General features: G+C 37.1%; 3 protein-coding genes across 5 annotated transcripts in view; 2 read left to right on the forward strand and 1 right to left on the reverse strand.

Annotated features, from left to right (window-relative positions):
• The first annotated feature begins 209 nt into the window (after positions 1 to 209).
• On the forward strand, positions 210 to 4,185 carry LOC132117990 (keratin, type II cytoskeletal 8-like). The gene is made up of 9 exons (XM_059527435.1): positions 210 to 894; positions 2,147 to 2,355; positions 2,460 to 2,520; positions 2,630 to 2,725; positions 2,810 to 2,974; positions 3,070 to 3,195; positions 3,427 to 3,647; positions 3,728 to 3,789; positions 3,902 to 4,185. The coding sequence occupies exons 1-9, from the start codon at positions 337 to 339 to the stop codon at positions 4,153 to 4,155; spliced, it is 1,752 nt and encodes a 583-aa protein (XP_059383418.1). The 5' UTR covers positions 210 to 336; the 3' UTR covers positions 4,156 to 4,185.
• A 2,094-nt stretch (positions 4,186 to 6,279) lies between these two features.
• Positions 6,280 to 11,621, reverse strand: LOC132117989 (mitogen-activated protein kinase 14A-like). The gene is made up of 12 exons (XM_059527433.1): positions 11,390 to 11,621; positions 10,011 to 10,140; positions 9,044 to 9,102; positions 8,628 to 8,739; positions 8,455 to 8,484; positions 8,129 to 8,176; positions 7,884 to 7,998; positions 7,630 to 7,701; positions 7,474 to 7,553; positions 7,302 to 7,380; positions 6,756 to 6,929; positions 6,280 to 6,622 (listed from the first exon to the last, which is right to left on the reverse strand). The coding sequence occupies exons 1-12, from the start codon at positions 11,563 to 11,565 to the stop codon at positions 6,561 to 6,563; spliced, it is 1,137 nt and encodes a 378-aa protein (XP_059383416.1). The 5' UTR covers positions 11,566 to 11,621; the 3' UTR covers positions 6,280 to 6,560.
• A 4,116-nt stretch (positions 11,622 to 15,737) lies between these two features.
• LOC132117991 (plexin-B1-like) overlaps positions 15,738 to 23,309 on the forward strand; it is an 83,456-nt gene continuing 75,884 nt past the window's right edge. For 2 of the 3 annotated variants that reach the window (XM_059527436.1, XM_059527437.1), the window contains exon 1: positions 15,738 to 16,081. The gene's annotated coding sequence lies outside the window, so the exon portion shown is untranslated. The remainder of the gene's footprint in view (positions 16,082 to 23,309) is intronic. The other variant, XM_059527438.1, reaches the window with a different exon arrangement.

Below are 23,309 nucleotides of genomic sequence, written 5' to 3' on the forward strand. Positions count from 1 at the left end.
CTCCTAGTTTCTCAACTTTACGTGAGAGAGTGTGCATAAAAATCAGGGTGTGACCAGGCCTTCTCTGCTGAAAGTGCTCCCATACCAGCCCAGCAAGATGGGTGTATGTATCACTTGGACTGGGACAGAAGGCAGGACAGGAGCCTGAGGCTGAAAGGGGAGTGGTCAGGTGAACCCCTCCCGTAGCATAAGAGGTATAAAAACTGCTGCACTCCTTGAAGAAGGCACTCAGAGGGATTTAAGTTTCCTCTTAGTGAGCTCTTCTGCTCTGGATCTCTCTGTCTCATCCTGCTCTTTCTCTCTCTAAACCTCATCCCTTCATAGACGACAGCAGCCATGTCTTCGACCAAAACCACTTCTTACACCATCAGCGGTGGAAGCATGAGTGGCGGCAGCATGGGTGGAGGCATGGGTGGAGGTATGAGGAAATCCTTCTCCAGCATGTCTGCCAGCGCAGCTCCCATTGGCGGCAGAATGAGCACTGTGTCATACCGTCGCTCCGGTGGTGGTGGTGGCGGTGGCTTTGGCGGCAGTGGCTTCGGAGGAGGATCTGGATCAAGCTTCAGCTACAGCATGGGCGGTGGTGGCGGAGGCTATGGAGGAGGTCTCGGAGGAGGTTACGGCAGTGGTGCAGGATTTGGCGGCAGTGGTGGTGGATTTGGCAGTGGTGCTGGATTCGGCAGTGGTGGTGGATTTGGCGGTGGTTCAGGATTCGGTGGTGGTCTTGGTGGAGGGTTCCCTGGTGGTGTGGTACCCATCACAGCTGTCACAGTCAACAAAGGCCTCCTAGCCCCACTGAACCTAGAAATCGACCCCAACATCCAAGTTGTCCGCACCCAGGAGAAAGAGCAGATCAAGACCCTCAACAACCGTTTTGCTTCCTTCATTGACAAGGTTAGTCTTCTTCTTGCAAGCATACAAATTTGTACAACACAACAATCTAATTTTACACCTCCAACATTTTGACTTTGCATTTGAATTATGGGTTTTCATGCACACATTTCAAGGGACTGTATATGAGCTGGGTTCTTCTCCTTAAATACTTCACAGCCAGTCACTTGCACCTGAAATCCTCCTAGTGTCAGATTCTATATAACAGTAAGCACATAGGAGACAGGCTTGCATTGCATTTGCCATATTTTGCATCATCCCTACATTTTAGTCAAGCAGTCAAAGTCTATATCTTAGCACAGGCTTGAGGTTTTTTACTTCATGCAATTGTTATCAGACAGTAAGGGTGAATTTGAAACCCAAACCAGGGGAGATCCAATTACTAGGCCAATCCAAATAAGGGCATGGATCAAGTTTGCCATCTATCCCCATGGCAGCAATGCAGATATGTGTGTGTGTGTGTAACAGATGAGCACCATGTTTAACTCATACTCAATGCAACACTTCTCATAAAAATGGCTCTAAAAGTAACTTTATGTAGGTCCTAATAGTAATTTTAGTTTATCCTAAACAAAACAAGTTTACTGTTTTGGTCCTCTGACACCTTTGGGGAATTCACCATGTAACCACACCTTGTACATTTCACCCCCTTACCTAGGTGCTACGCCCATTTGTATGATTCTGGCAAGAGATATAATCAGCAATCATGTAGCTCACATAACTGATGTCATTGATGCTTTGCTCTTTTTATGTGAACCATGCAAGTTCAAAGTCATTGTGAGATTATGCAAAAAAAAAAATTAATTGCATGGGATAAATCTGCAGGAGGGTGGAGACAGTTAGTACCTGAGGGTAAGGCGTGCCATATCATCTCTGTTAAGGCCTGCAGCTTGGCACAGGTCTCCTAAGAGCCTCGCCTGAATGCCTGGAGGCAAACATTGTTTTGGGAGCATAAATTGGAGCATAGAGAGTCTGAACATGTTGTGGTGTCACTTGAGGTTAGCATTTCATTATCTCCATAGGGGAGTGTGCATATTAAGAGGACAGTTACTCCATGAAAATGGAATGGCACATATGCTAATAAATTCCGCTAAAGGTGCCAAAGGTGTGTCACTGCAAGTCCTGACATGCAATAAGAGGCGTGTTTAATACTTACTGTAAAAGACTTATCTTGTGGCATGAGCAATGGCATATCAGAGATCTTTGATGTCCTAATAAAGCCATTTATTCAAATCGTGGTTCATCTACAACACAGGTGCGCTTCCTGGAACAGCAGAACAAAGTACTCGAGACAAAATGGAGTTTACTGCAGGACCAGACCACCACCCGCTCCAACATCGATGCCATGTTCGAGGCCTACATCGCCAACCTGCGCAGACAGCTTGACGGACTTGGTAATGAGAAGATGAAGTTAGAAGGAGAGCTAAAGAACATGCAGAACTTGGTAGAGGACTTCAAGAACAAGTGAGTAGCTGTGCAAGAGCAGGTTTATAGTCTATGAATTACACTTTGTATGCATGGTATAATTTGACAAGCAATGTGCTAAAGTTGAAAACTTATCTTGGCAGATATGAGGATGAAATCAACAAGCGTGCCTCAGTGGAGAATGAATTTGTCCTGCTCAAGAAGGTAAAACACTTGACTGCTGTCTTGATCTTCTAGTTATATTTTGCAATTCCTTTCATTATACATCTGTAAAAGCCACATACTGTATTGAGCTCTGTGCATGTCTTCATAGGATGTTGATGCAGCCTACATGAACAAGGTTGAGCTTGAGGCCAAGCTTGATTCTCTTCAAGATGAAATCAACTTCCTCAGGGCCATCTTTGAGGAGGTGAGAGTTTGATTGAAATTATATTACCACTGAGATGCTAGTTTTCAGTATTAGATCTCAAACCTTCACCTTTCACAATTTTAGGAGCTGCGTGATCTCCAGTCACAGATTAAAGACACATCAGTCATTGTGGAAATGGACAACAGTCGCAACCTGGACATGGATTCCATCGTTGCTGAGGTCCGTGCTCAGTATGAGGACATCGCCAACCGCAGCCGCGCTGAGGCCGAGTCATGGTACAAACAGAAGGTAAGAAAAGATGTTCAAGCATCAAAACAACTCTATTTTAAAGCAATCAACTGACAGATTCTAAACACAATGACTCTTTTCTTTTCCCCACCTAGTTCGAGGAGATGCAGTCATCTGCTGGCAAATATGGAGATGACCTTCGCAACACCAAGCAGGAGATTGCTGAACTCAACCGCATGATCAGCAGACTTCAGAATGAAATTGAAGCTGTCAAAGGACAAGTAAGAATTTTGTTAGTCTTTGGATGCTTTTGGGTGAGATTTTAACCTGAATTAGATTGCCAACCAAATCCTTAGTACGAAATGTACTTTCAAAGAAAGATTTGCACTGTTAATGATGAAAATGTGCATGTTACGTTGAATATAACATGATGTAAATGAGTATCTGAGGACAAGAATAATGTAAAAGTGTTGCTGAAAACTAAGTCATAATGTCTTCTTTGAACTGTTCAGCGTGCCAACCTGGAATCTCAGATCGCTGAGGCTGAGGAGCGTGGAGAACTGGCAGTGAAGGATGCCAAGCTCCGCATTAAGGACCTGGAAGAAGCCCTGCAAAGAGCAAAGCAGGATATGGCGCGCCAGGTGCGTGAGTACCAGGAGCTCATGAATGTCAAACTGGCCTTGGACATTGAGATCGCCACCTACAGGAAACTTCTGGAAGGAGAGGAGAGCAGGTCAGTCTCTTTGCTATTTTGAATGTATATTTTTTACTGTTTAAATTTGTCTTTATATTGACATTTATTTTCTTTGTCAGGATTGCTTCTGGTGGTGGCTCTGCAACTGTCCACATCCAGCAGTCAACCAGCAGTTCCAGCGGTAAGCATATTATCTTTTCCTATCATGACCTTGGACAAAAAGCTTATCATTTGCTATAAATACTGCATTGGTGTTCAGTAAAACTAATGTCTATGTTTTTTTTGGTTCACAGGTGGTGGCGGCGGCGGTGGCTTCGGATTCGGTGGTGGTTCCGGATTCGGTGGTGGTTCCGGATTTGGTGGTGGTTCTGGTTTCGGGGGTGGATCTGGATTCAGCGGTGGATCTGGATTTGGTGGTGGCTTCAGCAGTGGGAGCGGCTATGGCTATGGTGGTGGCTCAGGGATGTCCATTGGTGGCGGAGGCGGCAGCAGCCAAGTCTCAATGTCCCGCTCTGTGGTGCAGAGCAGCCAGCAGCGCCGCCTTTAAACCAAATATTTCCACCCAGTTCCCCGCTCTTTTGCTTCTTGGCATCACTCCTCATCCAGAGTACAAATTTTCCTTAAGGGGATACACAGTGAGAAAGGAGCTAATGAGACAGACAAAGCATGGAGCTCAAGTACTTCTTCAGGTTGAATAGCTTTTGTTGCCCTATGTCAAGACATGCAAGTATTAAACACACAAAATGAATAATTTTTTCAGCTGACTCATAATTCTGCATTACTACAAACAACATTATTAATGCTTCTGCTGCATGCTCATAGTGCAACAAAATCTACTCAATTGAGATTGTACTGCCCTCAGAGGGGGGTAACTGTGAGGCAAATCTCAGTTATTACCCAACTTTTACTCTCTCTCTTTCCTTTTCCTGATTTTGGACGATGGGCTGATGAGCTGTTCTTATGTCAAAATTGTTGTATTCATCAAGCCATGTACCATTTGGAAACACCAATAAATCAGGGTTACATTAAATGATTTGTCTTCAGTTGTTATTTTTTCAACCTTTCTTTTTTTACACAACACATAGGGATACACAATTGCAACCAAAAAGCTCATTTGATTATCACTGCTATAGAGATATTTAAGTAAATGACATGTCCACAGAGTGTCCACAATAAAAAAAGGAGGAAAAAAAATTTGGTTTTGAAAAACCTTTAGACCAATTGCAAGAAAAGTTTCAATTTAATAGACCTAAAATGTAGTGTAAAAAGCATTAATAACATATTCAGCTTGCATCTTAAATATATGTGAGTGTGTACACATCTAAACAATTACTTTCAAAGGTATTTGTCAAATTATTTTTATGGTACTTTTTTTTTTTTCACTGAAAACATTTTTGGTAAGTCTCAACAGATGAGAATTACATTAATTTGTCATTTTTTTTTCTAAGAAAGAATTTAGAAAATATTTTCCAAATATTGAATAAATAATTTAGAAAATATTTTCAAAATATTTTCCAAAAAATACTCCCCCCCCCCATATTATCCTGATAATTTTAACCCATATTACGAATACACACAAGCAAACATAATATTCATATTGAAATCAAATTAGCTAACATCCATTTAACATGGATCACAACTAGCAAAAAATACCAAAAGATTAGAAAAATGTACCATGGTAATACCTCAGTATTCTTTAAAGTTTGTTGATTTTTGTAACTGACAAACTTGTAAAGCTAGTAATTATTAATTAAATTAATTCAGAATAATCATAAAATAACATTGGGGTAAAATGACTTAAAGTAAATATCTGACTCTGTGAAACAAATGTAAAAAGGTTTAAAAATCAAAAACTCATGCTGTTCCACCACTGTTATGAATATTGACAGCATTGTTAGGATATTGGTGAGGGAAAAATACTCACTTATTCTTGTGATGTTCTCCTCGAGATTTAGAAAGGGCAACAGGCGTAAGGCACTAGCTAAAACATGAGGGTAACAAAACTATTCAGAGACTTAAATAACACTGCTAAATGTGAAACTAAAAAAAAAAAAAGTTTAATGTACACTACACACGTGTTGGCTAAACAAATGAATAGGCCTACTACCCAACCACTATTAAAACGCGTTCCCACCGGACTTAAAAACCACACCTGACCAGGCACTGCCAAAATATCGGGTTACAGCAGGCAAACTGAGCTTCCATTCAGTGAGGGTTTAGCTGGCAGGTCAGTTAGCATTACTCATTCTCCTTAAAGCACAATTCTGTTGTTGTTTAAGTTGATGAACCTGATAGCAAGTGTCCTGTGAGAGATACCAACCTCTGTCGAAAGCAGATGATTGATTTATCAGAGTGAAGACCTGACAGAGCAGGCCAAAAAACAATACGAGGTCCCTGATACCGATTTTTGGGTACACTGTCATCCAGCAGATCCAAAATATATTCCTTAATGGTGCAGTCAGGAAACTTCAAAGCAGACTGGCAAGTTCGAACGGAGATTTAAGGTAGCCCATACCTATCAAATACCGCCCCCTAACGCTAAATTAATAATGATTAATAACTGATATCCAATTGTATCTATAAAATGCTATAAAATGCTATAAATAATCTAAAAGTTAATATTAAACGTCAATATAATAAGTATAATAATTAAGGACAAAGATATCCACAAAAAATCATTTATTTCTTTACACTGTATCTTTTCTCATTAACTTACAAATCTTGAGTTCTTAAAGTTCAGTAAAAACTGGTTTATACACTTAGACATTGTCAATATATATTTAGTTAATGTTTGATAACAAAGAAAAAAGGATGATATCTATTGAACTGTGCTTGATAACAACAGGTTTTAAAGACATCTAGCCAATGGCATTTGACAACAAAAAGCAAACAATAGTTGATCAGTGGCTTTGATATTTTGGAGTGCTGTTCTCTCGATATGAATATGAGATATTATGTTGCAGTCACTCTGGGGTTGTCTGGATCAAATGTCATGATCTCCATGTGGATAAGACCTGTGAGACATGAAAAGACAGAATAGTATTTTAAAAAAAAATTATGTCAAGAACAACATTAGAATTTAGAAATGTTTCAGAGCAGATTAAACAGAAGATGGAGTTTTATATGTGTGTATGTATATGCTCTCACTCTTCCATTCGCTGACGGCCAGATCCAGACTCTCGAAGGAATCATCATATGCAGGAGACACAGGCTCGTTTTCAGGGTCATGGAACTCAGAAAGATATGGATGCGAAAGAGCGTTTTTCGCCGTAAGTCTGACCTCTTGGTCTAAAACCAGCATGCCTTCCAACAGGTCAATGGCTGTACATGGAACACACATTAAATCAAGCTGAATTACAGTAAAGAATACAATTTACAATTTGATGGTAAACCTTGTCAAGACAAGCATTATTATCAGCTTTAAAAAGCCTTGTTTGAGGGTTTAGAATATTATTAAATGCTTAAAGCTCTGTCAAGCGATAATAATAATGGCTATCATAGTAATTTAGTAGCTAATGTAGTATTCTCCCACTAGATGGTGACATTTCCTCATTCAAAATCTATGCAACGTCACCCATTCACTGCAGAGAAAGTGAAGGATACATTTCTCCAAATCTTTTCCAATGCAGAAACAAACTCATCTACATCTTATATGGTCTAAAGGTAAAATTGATTTGGAAGTTGTGAACATACCATTAGGATCCATACCCGAAAAGACCTCTTTGAAGGCCTTTTTCTTTTGTACAGGAAGTGAGCGGACATATGATTGAGCCTGCAAACACATCAAAACAATCATGGAAAATAGACTCAAGAATCACATGTTCCTTAAACAGAGAATTAGAGTTGTCTGTTGGAATTTGCCTACATCTTTGCTTTGCATTTTCTGAATAAGAGTTGAGCTTGGTGTGCCTGTCAAGTTGAGGATCTTCTTCAGCTGGTCAATACCTTAACATAGCGTTAAAGAACAGGCACTCATTTGGTCGAAAGATATACGTAAAAAGCGAGTAAATAGAAAGGATACTGTCACTTCCTGGGAAAAGCACCTCTCCTGTTATCATCTCAGCCAGGATGCAGCCAGCAGACCAAACATCAACTGAGAACAGAAGAACACGACTGAGTGACAAAAGACTAGATACAACAGAACAGAATATGACCCATCCACAAAACACACACTATATATATATATATATATATATATATATATATATATATAAATAGGGTCAACCTCTTACTTTTTAAATCACCTTGTACACAGTGTGTTGGGTCAAAGGTCACCTGTTTGAGTATAATGCATCCAGTTGAAAATGACTTCAGGGGCTCTGTACCAGCGAGTCACCACATAACCCGTCATCTCAGTTTCAGCGTGCCTCGCCAACCCAAAATCCAGGATCTTACAAAGAGTGTCAGACAACAGGCCACATAGCAAATGACAAAAAGCTTTCAGAAGTGAAATTCATAAATTCATGTCAGATTATTTTGCTGCTCATTAATTCTACTTTAATTTACTTTAACTTTGTTACCTTTAATTCACAGTTTTCGTCCACTGCAAGGTTACCAGGCTTAAGATCCTGAAGTAAGACATCAGTGAGCTCTGTCATTTCATCATGTATATCAATATAATATATGGGATATTCCAATAGGGCTATTAATCAGACTTTGGCCATATTGTGAATTAACATGTATTCACATTTTTAAAAACATAAAAAGAAACATCATGGCCTGCATTTGTAGCAATCTCATTAATAAGTTCATTATACTTATTGTGTTCACATAGTATTGCAAAACACTTCTGCTGCATTTGAACAGAACACTAGTATTTACATACTGTAAGATTTATTGTACATACCCGATGTATAATCCCAGCAGAATGGATGTACTAAGGAAACAAGTTTCAGTTACTATTAAGATGCAATATCATTCAATATTCAATATCATCAATAAGTGGTATTCAAGGAACTTGGTGTATGATAGCTATCAAAAAGAAGACTGAAAGTGGCAATGAACAGAATGAAGGCAGACCTTGAGTCCTCGCAGTATCTGATAGAACAGGTATGTGATGACTTTGCTGGTTAACTGTTTCCTCTTCATTATGTGTCCAAGATCCTGAGCAACAAATGGCATCACCATATAGCTGGGCAAAAGCATTAGTAAATGTAAGCATTTCAATAATGTTGACGTTTGAATTTTTTAAATGTGTATTTCTATTTAAATCTCTGAAACTGAGATTTAAAAAAATATCTTAACTTTGAAAAATCACAAAATCAACAAAATGGTCAAATATAATAATAATAATACAACTATGCATAGAGCACATAGTCTCAGTCACACAGAAATACATCCACACATCTATGCATGCATGCTCTGCATCCTTAAGCCTGTCATGACAAGCGTAAAAGTTCTGCACAGGAATGTATTCTGTTCATCTTGACACTCACAAAGTATCAAATTTCTCCAGTGTGGAATCAGGGGTGAAGACATTGAGGAGGCAGATAACCTACAAGAAGAAAAATATATTTGAATTCAGGGTTGGTCTGTACATCGCAAAGATTTGTTCAATTTCCTTTCACAATTATTCAGTTTATGTCAAAAATGCAAGAATGGCACGTATAGTTTGTTCAGTTTCTTAATCTTTCTTACATTTTAGGGAGTACATGGTGGTCCATAGAACTTGGGGTTTAGAGTTGTCAGTGTTAGCAAACTGACAAGGTAACAGAGCCACTGTCCAAAGTGCAAAAAGTAATCTTAAAAGAGGATTGCATTAATTATTCTTGATCCCCTTGCTAATCAACCTGAAGTCCATATTAAATGAGTAGCAGCGTGAGGTCAGGTATAATGTTTACTTAACACAGAAACAGGTTTGAGAAGATGAAGGGGGGCTTTCACAACAATAGTATCATGAAATTTTTTCTTTCTCTTTCAATTGACAGAAGGATTATAAAACAACATATATATACATAAAGCTCTGGTCTAAATGATAAATCAAAGTTGATAAATGTGACCCTGGACCTTAAGTCTTAAGTGGGTTGGGCCATAGCCGAAAAAAAAAAAAAAAAACGTGTATGGGTCAAAATTATCGAGGCAATTTTTTCAGTATTTAGAAATTATTATTTTTTGCACCCTCAGATTCCAGTTTTTCAAATAGTTGTATCTTGGCCACATATTGTCTGATCCTAATAAACCATACATCAATGGAAAGCTGATTTATTCAGCTTTATTTAGTTGTATAAATCTCAATGTCAAATTTTTTTTATTTAAGACTGGTTTTGTGATCCTTGGTCACAAATTACAAGTCTGTCATGAAGACATAAACATACAATACAAAAAATAATACAGAAACATACAATATTTGATGAAAAGTCTACTCTGGGTTCATTGTCTTCCTCTTGTGAATTCGAGACTTACATTGTCGTGCTGGATGTGACGGAGCAGCCGCAGTTCTCTGTAGGCTCGTTTAGCATGGATCAGAGACTGGAATGGTCTGTATAGTTTTTTAATGGCCACCTTTTCCTTTGTCTTCTGGTCAGTTGCAGAACTGCACACAAGTAATCATTAGAAACCTCATCACATGTTCAGTTAACATGAAATTAGTTTCACAGATAACAGAGAGATGGCATGCAAATGTCATATAGCTAAACAATCATTATCATTATCATACAGGAGTCATACAATTTTGATATACAGTAAAGAAATGTTACAGAACTTAGTTAAAATTCCCTTTTCTGGCTCATTTAATTTTTCTCTGGTGTTATCACAAATTATGTCCATTTTATAAGTACATTTTAGAGCCTGCATACTTTTTTCCAATGTAGCATTTTAGGAGACAGTTACATCCAAGAGGACTTTTATACTGGACAGCTTTTAGCTGTACCCCATTACAGAGAACAAAATGTGTGAACTGAAAATGATAGAAAACGTCAGAAAAAAGAGCTATTTAACATTGCATAACATGCTTAAAGGATTTGGTCAAATGTGGGTCAAATTTGACCTGTATAGTCTGAATGTTTTGTTTTTTGTTTTTATTAAAAACACCTGCTTTTATTGTGCTTGTTTAAACATATTATAATATAATTCCAATACCAAAACAAATGTAGCATCTTCCTTACATACAAAGGGTAAAATATAAAAACATAACCAGCAATAAAAAACCCCTTTCAGTTTATTTGTATTGAAATTCATTACCAGAAGGCATTTATCTAAAAGACTTTGCTCATGACAGAGGAACACTATTGATTGAGACATTGTCAGTATTTTGGGGCAATGTCTGTGTTATCTGCAAACGTGCTGAAACCTGCCCATCAGGTATGTGAGTTCACATTTGTTTATTTCACCCAATCCTCGCTCAGTCTCAGATCTATGTCATAGATGCATATAGCATATCATACATTTTTTGATGTTACATGTGCATAATAAACACAAGTTACAGTAAAGTGTAGCACTGGGGTTTTAGTAAAAAAAAATAAAAACGAATACATTAAGCAAATTCAATACATAGAATTAAGACATCTATACCACTGTTAAAAGGTAGTGAAACAATAAATTAAATAGGATTTAAAAAATAAGCTTTATTCAGCCACTGCATTTTCCAAATATATTCCATAATCTGGCATATAGCATATAAATCACATTTACTATAGCCTACAAACGTCCTTAACATTTATATCTCAGTCTCTTTTAACATATTCGCAATACACCATATGTATGTACAACATAAACCAGCATAAACCATTAACAGATCTCATTCTCTTTCTACATTTAATAATTCACCGTAACAGCCCCCTTACCACACTGTCCCATAGGCTCCAGAGCCAACGGGCTTGAGTGAGGTGTAGCGGTCAGGAACGTCCCATGTAGTTTTCTGGACGTCCAGTCTGTGGAATCCCGCTTTCAGAGGTGAAGCCATGAGCACGTCCACCTTACTCTGCGTGTCCACTTCCGTCAAAGCGCACTGCTCGACCATCGGATTGTTCACAGGGACCCAGGTGAGCGCCAGTCAGGCGCGCGAGGACACGCCCACCTCCACGCACCTTCACCGTCACGTGATTTAGGTGAGGGTCTCTGTTCTCTTCTCATCCAAAATAACAACAGTTATGTTTTTTAACCGTTGCTATTTGTCTTTGGCGCTGAGTAGTGCACACCTGACAAGTCTGTCCTTGCTCCTCAACAAAAACAACAAGTTTTGTTGAACTTCCAGGAAGTTGAGGATTTTATTGACTTCTAGCCTACCATAAAAATTAAACAAACAAAACATCAGGAAGAATTTGAAAGCTGTTTGAGAGAGATCCTATTTCATTCTGTTTTATATTTTTTTCGTAAATGTAGTAACCATTATGTTGGTAAAAACAATGATAGCAAATATTAAATAAATATATTAATAATATATAGTCCTGATATGTTCTGCATTTTCTGATATAATCTTATTTGTGGAGGTTTTAAAAACAATGTATACAATAATACATTTATAATATATAAAAACATAGTTGAATTGTTACACTTTTTACACTTTTCCCATTAAACATCTGTTATTGACAAAATGCATATCGTTTTATGCAAATTTACACTGCCATTAAAGGTTAGAGGTCAGATTTTTATATCTATTTTTGAAAGGAATTAATAAAGAAATTAATATTTAATTCAGAAAAGATGTATTAAATTGATGGAAAGTGACAGTAAAGACTTTTAAGTTGTTACAAAAAAAAACATCTATGTCAAATAAAATAAGTTCTGAACTTGCTCTGCATTAAAGAATCCTTATTACTACAAAATTACTTCAAGGTTATACAAGAATTTATTTTTAACTAAAATGACACACACACAAAAAAATACTGTTTTCAGCATTGATGGTAATAAATGTGCCTTCACCTTAAAGTCAGACTGATTTCTGAAGGATCATGAGACACTGAAGACTGGAGTAATAATGCTGACAATTCAGCTTTGCATCGCAGAACTAAATTATACGTTAAAACATATTTAAATAGAAAACAGTTATTATAGCTTGTAATAATATTTTCACTTATTACTGTTTTATTTTTATTACAGTCTCAAACAAAACTGAATATAGATTTTATGTCACTAACCTCGCAAACTTTGATCTTCAAAAACGATTCTCTTCAACAGTGCATATAAGTAAACTCAACTTTGTTTCCAGACGGACTGATAAAAATGCTTTTACTCTCTGACAACAATCAGATTAGAGCTTATAACATCAAAAAGTGTTTTCCGGTTTGTGTGCATTGTTATGGATCAGACAGTTAGTACATTGACTGTGTGTGTGGTTGGGGGGGGGGGGGGGGGTTCTGTGACATTTGTGGCTGAGTAATGTATGACATCCAGCATAACCATAGAGCTCAGTGTGAGCAAATGAGCAGAAGAAAAGACATGATGACACTGATTTCTGTCATAGTTTGCCATGGAATCATCCAGATAATTCCCACATAGGCCTACGCTGACATTGCTGCAGAAAATATGATTCATTGTTATTTGTCAGAGGGTCATGAGGCTCTGGGAAATGTTAGTATGAGCTGCATGTACACACACACACACACACACAAAAAAAAAGTGCATTAAATGGATAGTTCACCACCAAAATTTTTAAATTATATTGTCATTTACATGCCTAAATGTCATTAAACCTGCAAAACAGAAAAGAAGACACTGGATTAAGTATGGATAATAAATAAATAAAAACATACGTATGCATTTGACAAGATCTAATGTTTGTCAGACAGCATTTGTCAAGTAAGGATTGGTCAGAAAGGTTTTTAAGGCGGGATTCAGCAAAAGGTTTCATTCAGAGGTGGTTCAGTTACATGTGTTTTCCACACACAGGTGTTACATCAAATAGAGACAGTGTTTGCAGATTCCACTTCTTTTGGCTTTGGTGTGTAAGAAAACACTGGACTGCAGAGGAATAAATAGACACTCTCACAGAAGGTCAGAGGTCAGTCAGATCCTCAAGGCAGAGAACTTTCAGGTCAAACACAAAAAAAAAAAAATATATATATATATATATATATATATATATATATAGATATAGATATATATATATATATATATATATATATATATATATATATATATATATATATATATATATATATGTGTGTGTGTGTGTGTGTGTGTGTGTGTTTTACCTGTTTGTGTTTCATAAAGTTATTTACAATACACTAGCTTCCACTATCGTAACTAACACATGCCGTAAATTATTATAACAATGTAATGTAATGTAACAGTGTGTAGTCAACATATGTTGCAAACTTCCCCATTAATGTAAAATGTATTTTTTTCCTAGCCAAACTTAAGGAAAATGAAAACTTAATGTAGGTTCCCTATGTAGTCTATATGTAGACTAAGAAATAGTGAATATCCTGCTGTTTAAAAATAGTTTATTTTGACAACAGCGGCCTCTTCGGGTTGTAGGCAACATTCCAAGTCTTAGGAGAAATTAATCCTTTTATATCTTTAGAATCAGAATCAGAATCAGTATTAGCTTTTTTGTTGTGTTGTGTTTTTTTATTGTATCAGGTGCTCCTGATACAAACATACATGCATACATACACATCTGACATGAGAACAAAAATAAAAATACATTTAGCAAGACTTACCAAAAAAGAATGTGAAAGAATCTGGAACAGTATATTGATTTATTTATTAGGCGTTTTGACAGACTGCTTTCGACCGTTTAATTCAGCTCAGTTCAGTTTTTCTATCTTAACTAAATGCCATCTTTTGAGGTTTGTAAAGAGCATATTGATGTGGGTGTGTATAAGAAAATCAGTCTTGACTTGAGGTCTCTTTGTCACCTTTTATAATGTACTCAGAAAGGGTCCATAACTGCAACACACATATTTCAAAATATACTCCGCGAGTCCGCGACACTATGATTTTCAAAGCAATGAAACCGTTCTGATATGGGCAAATAAACATGATGTGTTTGTGGAAAAGAGTAAGGCCTTGATCTGGGTTTACTTTGAAGGTGTGGAGGAGACTGCCCACGGGGCATATGCAGGGGTGACAGGAGATTGGTTGTATTTTTATGATGCCCACTGTGAGGTGAAAAGGGATTGGTCAGATGACGGTGATGCTGGATGAGAGGTGTGGCACGCTTGGGTGTGTTTTCATGAATGTGTTTGTGTGTTCTTTCTTTGGCTCACTGTGAACTCCCACCACACGGACACACCCACTCAAACAAACACCCACTCAACACACCGACCATCTGTGGGACCACTCTCTCTCTGTCTGTGGCACACATAGAAACACTGCTAAAGGTAGACTGTTTGAAACAATAAATCAGGATAAAAATGACATAATTTCCTAAATAAATCAACTGATTTAAAATATCCAGCCATTTATGTTTCTTTGCCTTTGCAATTTCATTCTTTGTTTGGCTTGAAAGGTAGCCCAAACGTGACCTTTGACCCTGTCAGCCTCTCTATAAAGCTGAAACTGAATGAGCCTTCCATAATGTGTTAAGATCTAAATTGGCAATGCTTTATGGTTTAAGTGAATGTGAAATAAACAACAGTGACAGACAGACAGACAGACAGACAGACAGACAGACAGACAGACAGACAGACAGACAGACAGACAGACAGATAGATAGATAGATAGATAGATAGATAGATAGATAGATAGAAAAAAATCAGTCTTGATTTATTTATTATTTAGAATTCGTTTGCAGTCCTTGTTTATTTATTTATTATTCATTTTTCAAAGGTCTTTCAAAAGAAAATCATGGTCATCTGTGTTTAGGGTTTAAGTTTTTTTTTATTGTTTTTAAAACTCTCTTCACACTTCACAGAACCAAAATTCACTGAGTTAAGACAAGCAAACAAAACAAACAAACAAACAAACAAACAAACAGGCAAATGCAGTCTTTTATCAAACAAAAGTTAAAAAAAAATATTTTAACAAATAAATAAATAGTTAAAATTTTTACTTATTATGACAAACAAAAACGTTTTGTTTAGATGTTATGCTAACAAATAAATGTTTTTTTTTTTTAACAATCAATCCGCAGATAGTGAATCTTTGAAAGCGTTCAGATGAATAAAGATGGCTGTTTTTGTCTCTAGTGTATGGACTGGTTGATGTCTGAAGCCCAGCCCTCTTCCATCAGCGGCCGCCGGGTCGCACTCGCGGACAATAACACTACTGTGAACCGACGCTCACCTCCCGTTATCCCTCACCAAAGTCACACAGAGCCGCGGATGAGAGGCAGAGTCTGCGCGGCTAAAAATACTCAGAGACACATTTCAATTACCTTACTAGTTTACTTACTTATTTTTTTGCGTGGAGACAGACAGCGAGGGACAAACACACGTGTGTGCACCGGCGGGCAGCAGCGCTCCCGGTGAAGTTAACAGACTGAGAGTCTCTTCTCTCGCGCGGATTAATCGGGTTCAAATCACTGCGAGTCTGTGGGAGGCGAAGCGACGCGGTTCTGTGCCAAATAGAGTTCAACGCTTTAAATTCAGGTAAGGAAATAACAACGACGCTGTTTTGGGGTTTTATACTTTATGTTGTTGCGTGCTAGGTTGAACCTGTTATTTATTTATTGTGAACGCCGGAGTTAGCAGTAACGTTAGTGCACTTAACTTCTCTGGAAGCTATTGTTGCTGATGAATTAACCCAATGAAATGGCACAGGTTAAACAAAGTTGCCAAAACCGTTTTGCGGTATAATTGTGGATTTCACTTAAATGCTCACATTTGTGTATTCTAGATATATATGATTATAACAACAACTCTATCAAAATGATGAAGAATGATCAGCAACTGTTAGTGTTTACTGATACTCTGTTTTGTCAGGTTGAGCTATAGTTGCTTTATTCAGCTCATTCAGTCTCTGAGGCTGCAGCTGGAAAGATATTGTTTGGACTGTCATGTTTGAAAATTAAATGTTGTTTATGTTTATACTGGTATATGTCGGATTACATTAAATGTAAAATTAAATAATTCATAGTAAATTAAATGATTCAGAGATTCAGGTTTATCATGAAACTGGCCACCTTGAAATTTTTTGGTAGATTAAAATGTTTTACACACACTCAAACATACAAAAGTAAAATAAATTATATATATATATATATATATATATATAAAATAAAATAAAATAATTTTAATGGAGATAAGGATGTTTTATTTTACATGCTGCGAGCCACCCATTCATTCAATAGGTGCCGCCATGCTGACTTCACCTGACCAGCCATGCATAATACTACTATTACTAATATTTTTACTTTATATAGTGCATTTGACTAGTTCTTTACAAATCCAAATCCAAGTGACAGTGACTAAGTAAAGTGTTTCAATGTAAAGCGGCAGCAGCTAATACATCTTAATACATCCAGGCCAGATGGTGACAGTGATCAATAAAGTTATTGAGTGCACTTTTAAAAGTAATTCTTTGATACATAAACTCCCTGTGCTTATTTGGATTAGTAGTGCTTTTACGTGCACTTTAAAGGGGTCAAGACATGGATTTTTTTATGTATTATTTTAATATGTTCTTTGAGGTTTACTTCTTAAGTTGAAAAACAAATTTGCACAAAAAACTAAACAAGTAAATATGTGAAAAATTGTTTTTAAGAGGCGTGTCTTTTAAGGCTTCTCAGTAATTGGCCACTGTTGTGATTGGCTAACGTCATTGCAATGGAACATTATCAATGCCCCCTCTTTATTGCATGTGTGTTTTGACAACATAATCAAAATAAAATGGTAATTTCAAGACAAAGCATTTTTATATCCTTTACTCACAGTTTATGATACAGTTGAAAACTGAAAATTGTAGCGTAAATGCACAAAAACCTGCTATAGCTTGGTTAAATGGTGATCAGAAAAGAAGGTGTGAGGTACAAGGGTTGTTAAAGATTGTGTATTTTAGGAGGTCATGAATCTGCCTGCCAGCATCTGTTGCCTTTTAACCATAATGCACTGCAGTTGACATTTTAGTGATCTGGTACATCTGCACTGTTTCATGCTTTAGCCAAGAAACACAAACAGCCTCATATTTATTGTGGAGTGTTGTGATATCATAATATTTTCATATTGGAATGAGTTTAGATTATGCAGGGGAATTTTAAATAAGATAAAATCTGGAAAACAAGATTTACTCTAATTCTATCCGTATATTTGTGTTGATTCATTTACCACAATTGATCAATTTGATGATGTTGTGTCTGACTGAAATCAGTCTGGTTTTTGTGCAGTCAGACTAACAGATCTACACTGTAAGCATTTTCTTTGTTTGTTTTGCCAAAAATTCACAATAAAAAATATGGTACAACTATAAAATATATAGTTATAAGCAGAGTGCAATTTGTGAAAAAAACAGTGGGGGGGATGTTTTTAAACATTTTAATTCTTGATGTCATGTGCTAATCAGCATATTTATGACGTAAGTGCGTCGTATTATATTGCCTCCCTATGCTCACATTCTGCATTTAATTCAGCCATTTAATTTAATTCTCAATAAAACTGTTTTTATTACTATATTTTAATGTTTCTGTTGTCAGACAACGGAATGAATATTATAATGACTGAAATGACGTGGTACATAACCAGCTCTCAAACATTAATCTGCACTAATGAAATCAAATACACATACGATAAGGTCAGTGGTTGTGCTGTGATTGATGTCGGCTATACTTGCTTGTAAAATAGCGTTAGAAGCAACAGAATAACTTTTTTTTTACTGAAAGTGCTGCTCTTCTCTGCGCTCGCTGAACACAGCAGAAGCAGAGAGAGAGGCTTGTGCTGGGAAAGAGAGACCTCGCGCTCGTACGGCAGCACCAGAGAGTCTCAGAGAAATAATGATGGTCCAAAAAGTCACTAGATTTGTTGCTAGTCGCTTTTTTGGAGAAAAAAAATCGCCAAATCTAGCGACAAAGTGGCCAAGTTGGCAACTTCACTGCCCAGCGGACCAGCTTCAACCGTTTCGCAAGTGTTGATAGGCTATTACTCGTGAGGTGTAACCAATCAGATAGCGCCATGGGCGGGACATTGAGCAAGTCTGCAGAGTGGTGAATACAGAGAGGCTGCGGGCAGAGCCAGCCAAAGTAGCGCATTTTAAAATAAAATTGACTTTAATCAAACCACGGATCCGTGATTAGAGGCGAGACGGAATGGATCACAAAACTTGTGTAGTAGCACTGATCACTTTGAAGGGGGAAAATTTATCCCCAACGGCATAAAAAATAATTAGCAGAGGCAGGGATACATTGACCGGAAAGGGGGAAATCCCACGCATCCCCCCCGGCAAATGGCACCCTGGTTATAAGTATACTTTTAATGCTAATTTACCAACCTACTCGAAGTACCTTAAAATGTACTGTTAACCACCAAAATAATACAGAAGATAAAATAGAAACTGCATGATTAAACCAGTCTGATGAAAGTGGTCTGTCCAAACAAAATGACCAATACTTGTATATAAACAGTTCACAGGGTTATACAAAGAAAAAAAGACCATGAGGGTTTTTTTTTTTTTAATTGCAAACAGCTTGGCTGTAAACTGTAGCTTGGTTGTATCTTGATTTGTAGCTTTAGGAAACACATTGTAACATGATTATAACTGAGCATGTACATATTTAATGTGTGGCTGATGGCATCACCCCTTCCCCCATTAAGTTCAAATACTCCCACTCTCACATCCAGCAAATGTCATTTTGTTGCCGGATCTCACAGAGGGATACGTTGTGGGAAAGACCATGATGGACTTTAATCTGACTGTCTCTTGCACTTTCCATAATCTGTAAAGGCTTTCTATCTTCATCCGTATTTGGCCAACAAATTAAACTTAAGTGCAGATTTTTCTCAGGTCAAAATGATGAAACGCAGTATATTTGGTTTCTCTATACCTACCCATGGAGGAACACGTCAAAGTTCAGTTTACCTCACATGTGCATTTGCACTGTTTTATCTCCTTCATGATCTGCACAAAGATGTGAACGTCAAGCCAAAAATGTTGCGGTTTAAGTTAAAAATTCTTCTCTTGTTTCCATCTCTGGCTTTCTTGTATTAGCAGAAACCTTGCTCAAAGATGGCCATCTGCTCGCCGCTTTGTGGTTTCCTTCAGTACAATATCAGATTAACCCCTCACCTCATGTTCTATGGGAGTGTGGAGCAGAGCGGGACGGTTGTAGTGTGAAACCACGGGTCTGGAGGGTGTTGGCCAGGGTTAACAGGTGCTAGCAGACATAGATCCTGAAGCGTTGGCCTTCTTGTTTAAATGCATAGCCTTAAATACTAGTCTCTGTGTTCTTGGTATGCAATTTAAAATCGTGTTTTGTGATATTATGTCAGTTTTGTTCTAAGTGATTTGATCAGCACTGTGTCATCAAATGATATGTGTCACTGAGCGAAAGATTGCGTATAGTGCATTCTAGTTTTTGGTCTGTTGCTTCAGCTTTGTTAATGCTCAGTTAAATAGTGGTGTGTGGTAGAATTTTGTATTTTTAAATGAGTGTGTATTTTAGGAGGTCGTGAATCTGCCTCTCAGCATCTGTTGCTTTGTGGTAGAAGAGCTTCAGATGATTTTTAACCTGAACATGACATTTTAGTGATCTTGTACATCTGCACCATTTTATGATACGTCCAAGAAACACAAAGCAACCTCATAGTTATTTTACGGTGTTGTGAAATCATAATATTTTCATCTTGAAATGAGTTTAGATTATACAGGGTTGTCTTAAATAACTCCCCAGATATGTGGATTTATTCTACTTCAGTTCGTACATGTTTATGGTTGCGTCAATTTGTTTGCGAAAGTCGTTCGGTTTGAACTAGATGACGTCAGGCTTTTCTTTACACGCAGAGACTTGTGTTTCTATACAAACACCAGGGATCATGAAACCCTGACATTTTCGGGAATTAAAAGTTGTGGTTTCCAGGCCAGGACAAGCCATAGAAATGAATGAATTCTTATAAAGGTATGTAAACGTGTGAACATGAATTCTGCTAGTTATGTTCAGCTCTAAAATATTTTAAGCAATCCCTGTGACTAAACAATAACTGGGAAGTTATGGGAACTCATTTGTTAAAGCATGTGTAAAACCTGAAATAAACAGGCATTATCCTTTTTTAATACTCAGTTATACTTCCTTACGTTGTTAACCAAGTTTTTGGTCCATAGTGTTTCTGTCATTGTTTTTCTTTACCTGAGTTATGATTTACAAGCCCACACATAGAAGGTTACACACACCAGAACTGTAAAATGGAAAGTAGATAAATAATATTCAGCGTTTACAGGGATGTGCGGGAATGTCGAAAGAGCCTTGAACAAACTGAAAGAACATGATAAATCTTTCTAGAGACTAATGTCATGCCAATGCTGCCATGGCAAGGTCATTTTCCTCAAAGCTGTGGGTCATACCGCGAGTAATCTGAGGATGGGTTAGAAGATCATATGCTCACTAATAAGTCTGGCAAACAGATGAAAGCTTTAAAAGAGTTTTGAAATTGACTTGCTCTTTTTATTGTTGTAGTTCAGGTCAGCATGACCCAGTGTATTCCAGCACAGAGCAGCTCTTAAAACCTTTAAAAGTGTATTATGACCACCATTATTATTTTAAAAGCGAAGCTGCTCTATGGCTTAGTGTGATAATCAAACAGCAAAGCATTTGATTTAATTAAAGATATGTGCTGCATGTTTCAGAGTAAAGTGTGGCACTGTTTTCATTTACACACAAGCAGCTCATGAACCAGTGTTTTCAGTGTCTCGTTTCATAGTAAATGGTGCTTGATCATATAATGTTGCTAAAAATAACATTATTTTGTGTATTTGGTGTGATGCAGTATGTTTATGCAGTTTAACATAAAAAAAAAACACAATTTTCCACATACTTTACATTTATTGTTTCTCCTCTATGCCCCGCCATTTCTGTAATGTGTCGTTTTTTACAAAGCTCATCGGTCTGAAAAGCGAGGTGTGCTCTGATTGGCCAGCTATCCAGTGCTTTGTGATTGGCCGAATACCTTAAGCTTGTGACAAAAATGTTATGCCTAGGGCTGCAACCAACGATTATTTTGAAAATCGATTAATTTGTCGATTATTTTTACGATTAATCGATTAATCTTTATTTACTTATATTTTAGTTTTGCCCATTTTTCCAATTAAATTACTAACAAAGGGTCTTTATCATTCAACATAGACTTTTAGAGATTTTAACCATTTTGCATGGTCATATCCTCTTCAAAAATATACCTGGAGCACTGACCCATACTCAAATAATGTTTTCCCCATGGCAGTCCTTAGGGCTCGTAAAGTAGTTTCACATCCCGAACAAAGCTTATTAAGGAATCTTATTCACGAAGAATAAGAATAAAACTGAATAAATTTGCAGTAAATTTAATTTTATATTTTTTTTATATTTTTTATATTATTTATTATTTTTTTCCTGTAAACACACAACTAATACCTGGGAAACAGCTTTATAGCTTATGCTGTGAAATTGTAAATAATCCTTCGAATAAAGTGCCAGTGGCATGAAACCTGAATGGAACTCACAATTTAAAGTAAAATCCATCAGAAGGTTGTCCAAAAAAAAAAAAATGACACACACAAAAAACCTGCTGTGTGAAAAAGAGCAGTGAATACTTAGAAAAAAAGTGCATTTCAAGAACATTTAAACATTTACCTCTCTTATTCAGTCATAATTAGGCTGCACGACTGAATTATGAACTGGTAAACGACAAACTGATCACAGAACATGTTTGTAAATCTTTAAATGTTAACTGTTAAAAAGCAATGTTATCAGCTTTAACGACTAAACATTTGCAAACAACATTGTACTGGAGAATCTGCACAAATAAAAGTCTTAAACAGTTAGTTCAGTAGTGCAGAGTTTACAGGTTACTCTTCTTTTTTGAAGGCTCAAAGTAAAGTTCTCCTACACTTTGGATGACTTCGTTCGATTAGTTTTATCTTCCGCTTTTTTCTTTTTCTTTCTTTTTCTTTCTCAAGCTTACTCCACTGCCGTCTGTCTCCACCATCTCGCTGCTGCAGACGCAGTTCAGGAAGCACGTGACATAAAACGAGGCCAGCTATTGGCTATTCGCTACTTCTCCTACTGTACTGGCTGAATAAAACCTGCGGTGGCTCATTACTGCCACACTTTGGTCATCGCAGATTTAAAATATGCACAAAATGAGCCGCTTACGGCAAATAAAAGTGGTTTAGCAACTAATCGATGACTAAATTAGTTGACGACTATTTTAATAATCGATTTTAATCGATTAAATTGATTAGTTGGTTCAGCTCTAGTTGCACCCCTCACCATATTGTGATGTGTGTCCAGGTCAAAACACTGGCGCCACAAGACAAAAATAATAAAACCCATTACAAACAAGGCATGTGTTGCATCCAGTGGGGACATAATTACGGATTATAATGACTTAATACTGTCTTTTTATGCATTGTGTTGCATTGCGGTGTGTAAACATAAACCATAAAACTTTGGGTGCGTCTCAATCAACTCCCTAGCTCCCGAGGTCTTGAATCAGTATATCGTGTACGCGAAGTCAGGCACTGGTAAACCCTGGCTCACTAAACTTTGCGACACTTATGACAACAGACTAGTCGTGTTGTAAAAAATCGCACTGGTATTTATCAACATCTGGCAGGACCGATATCTTTGTAAAGGTATATTATAAACGTTATTTAAAGTACGTATATTCAGAAAAATACGTTTAATGTTCGGCTGTT

Source organism: Carassius carassius, chromosome 37, assembly GCF_963082965.1.
Source record: "Carassius carassius chromosome 37, fCarCar2.1, whole genome shotgun sequence".
Classification (NCBI taxonomy): domain Eukaryota; kingdom Metazoa; phylum Chordata; class Actinopteri; order Cypriniformes; family Cyprinidae; genus Carassius; species Carassius carassius.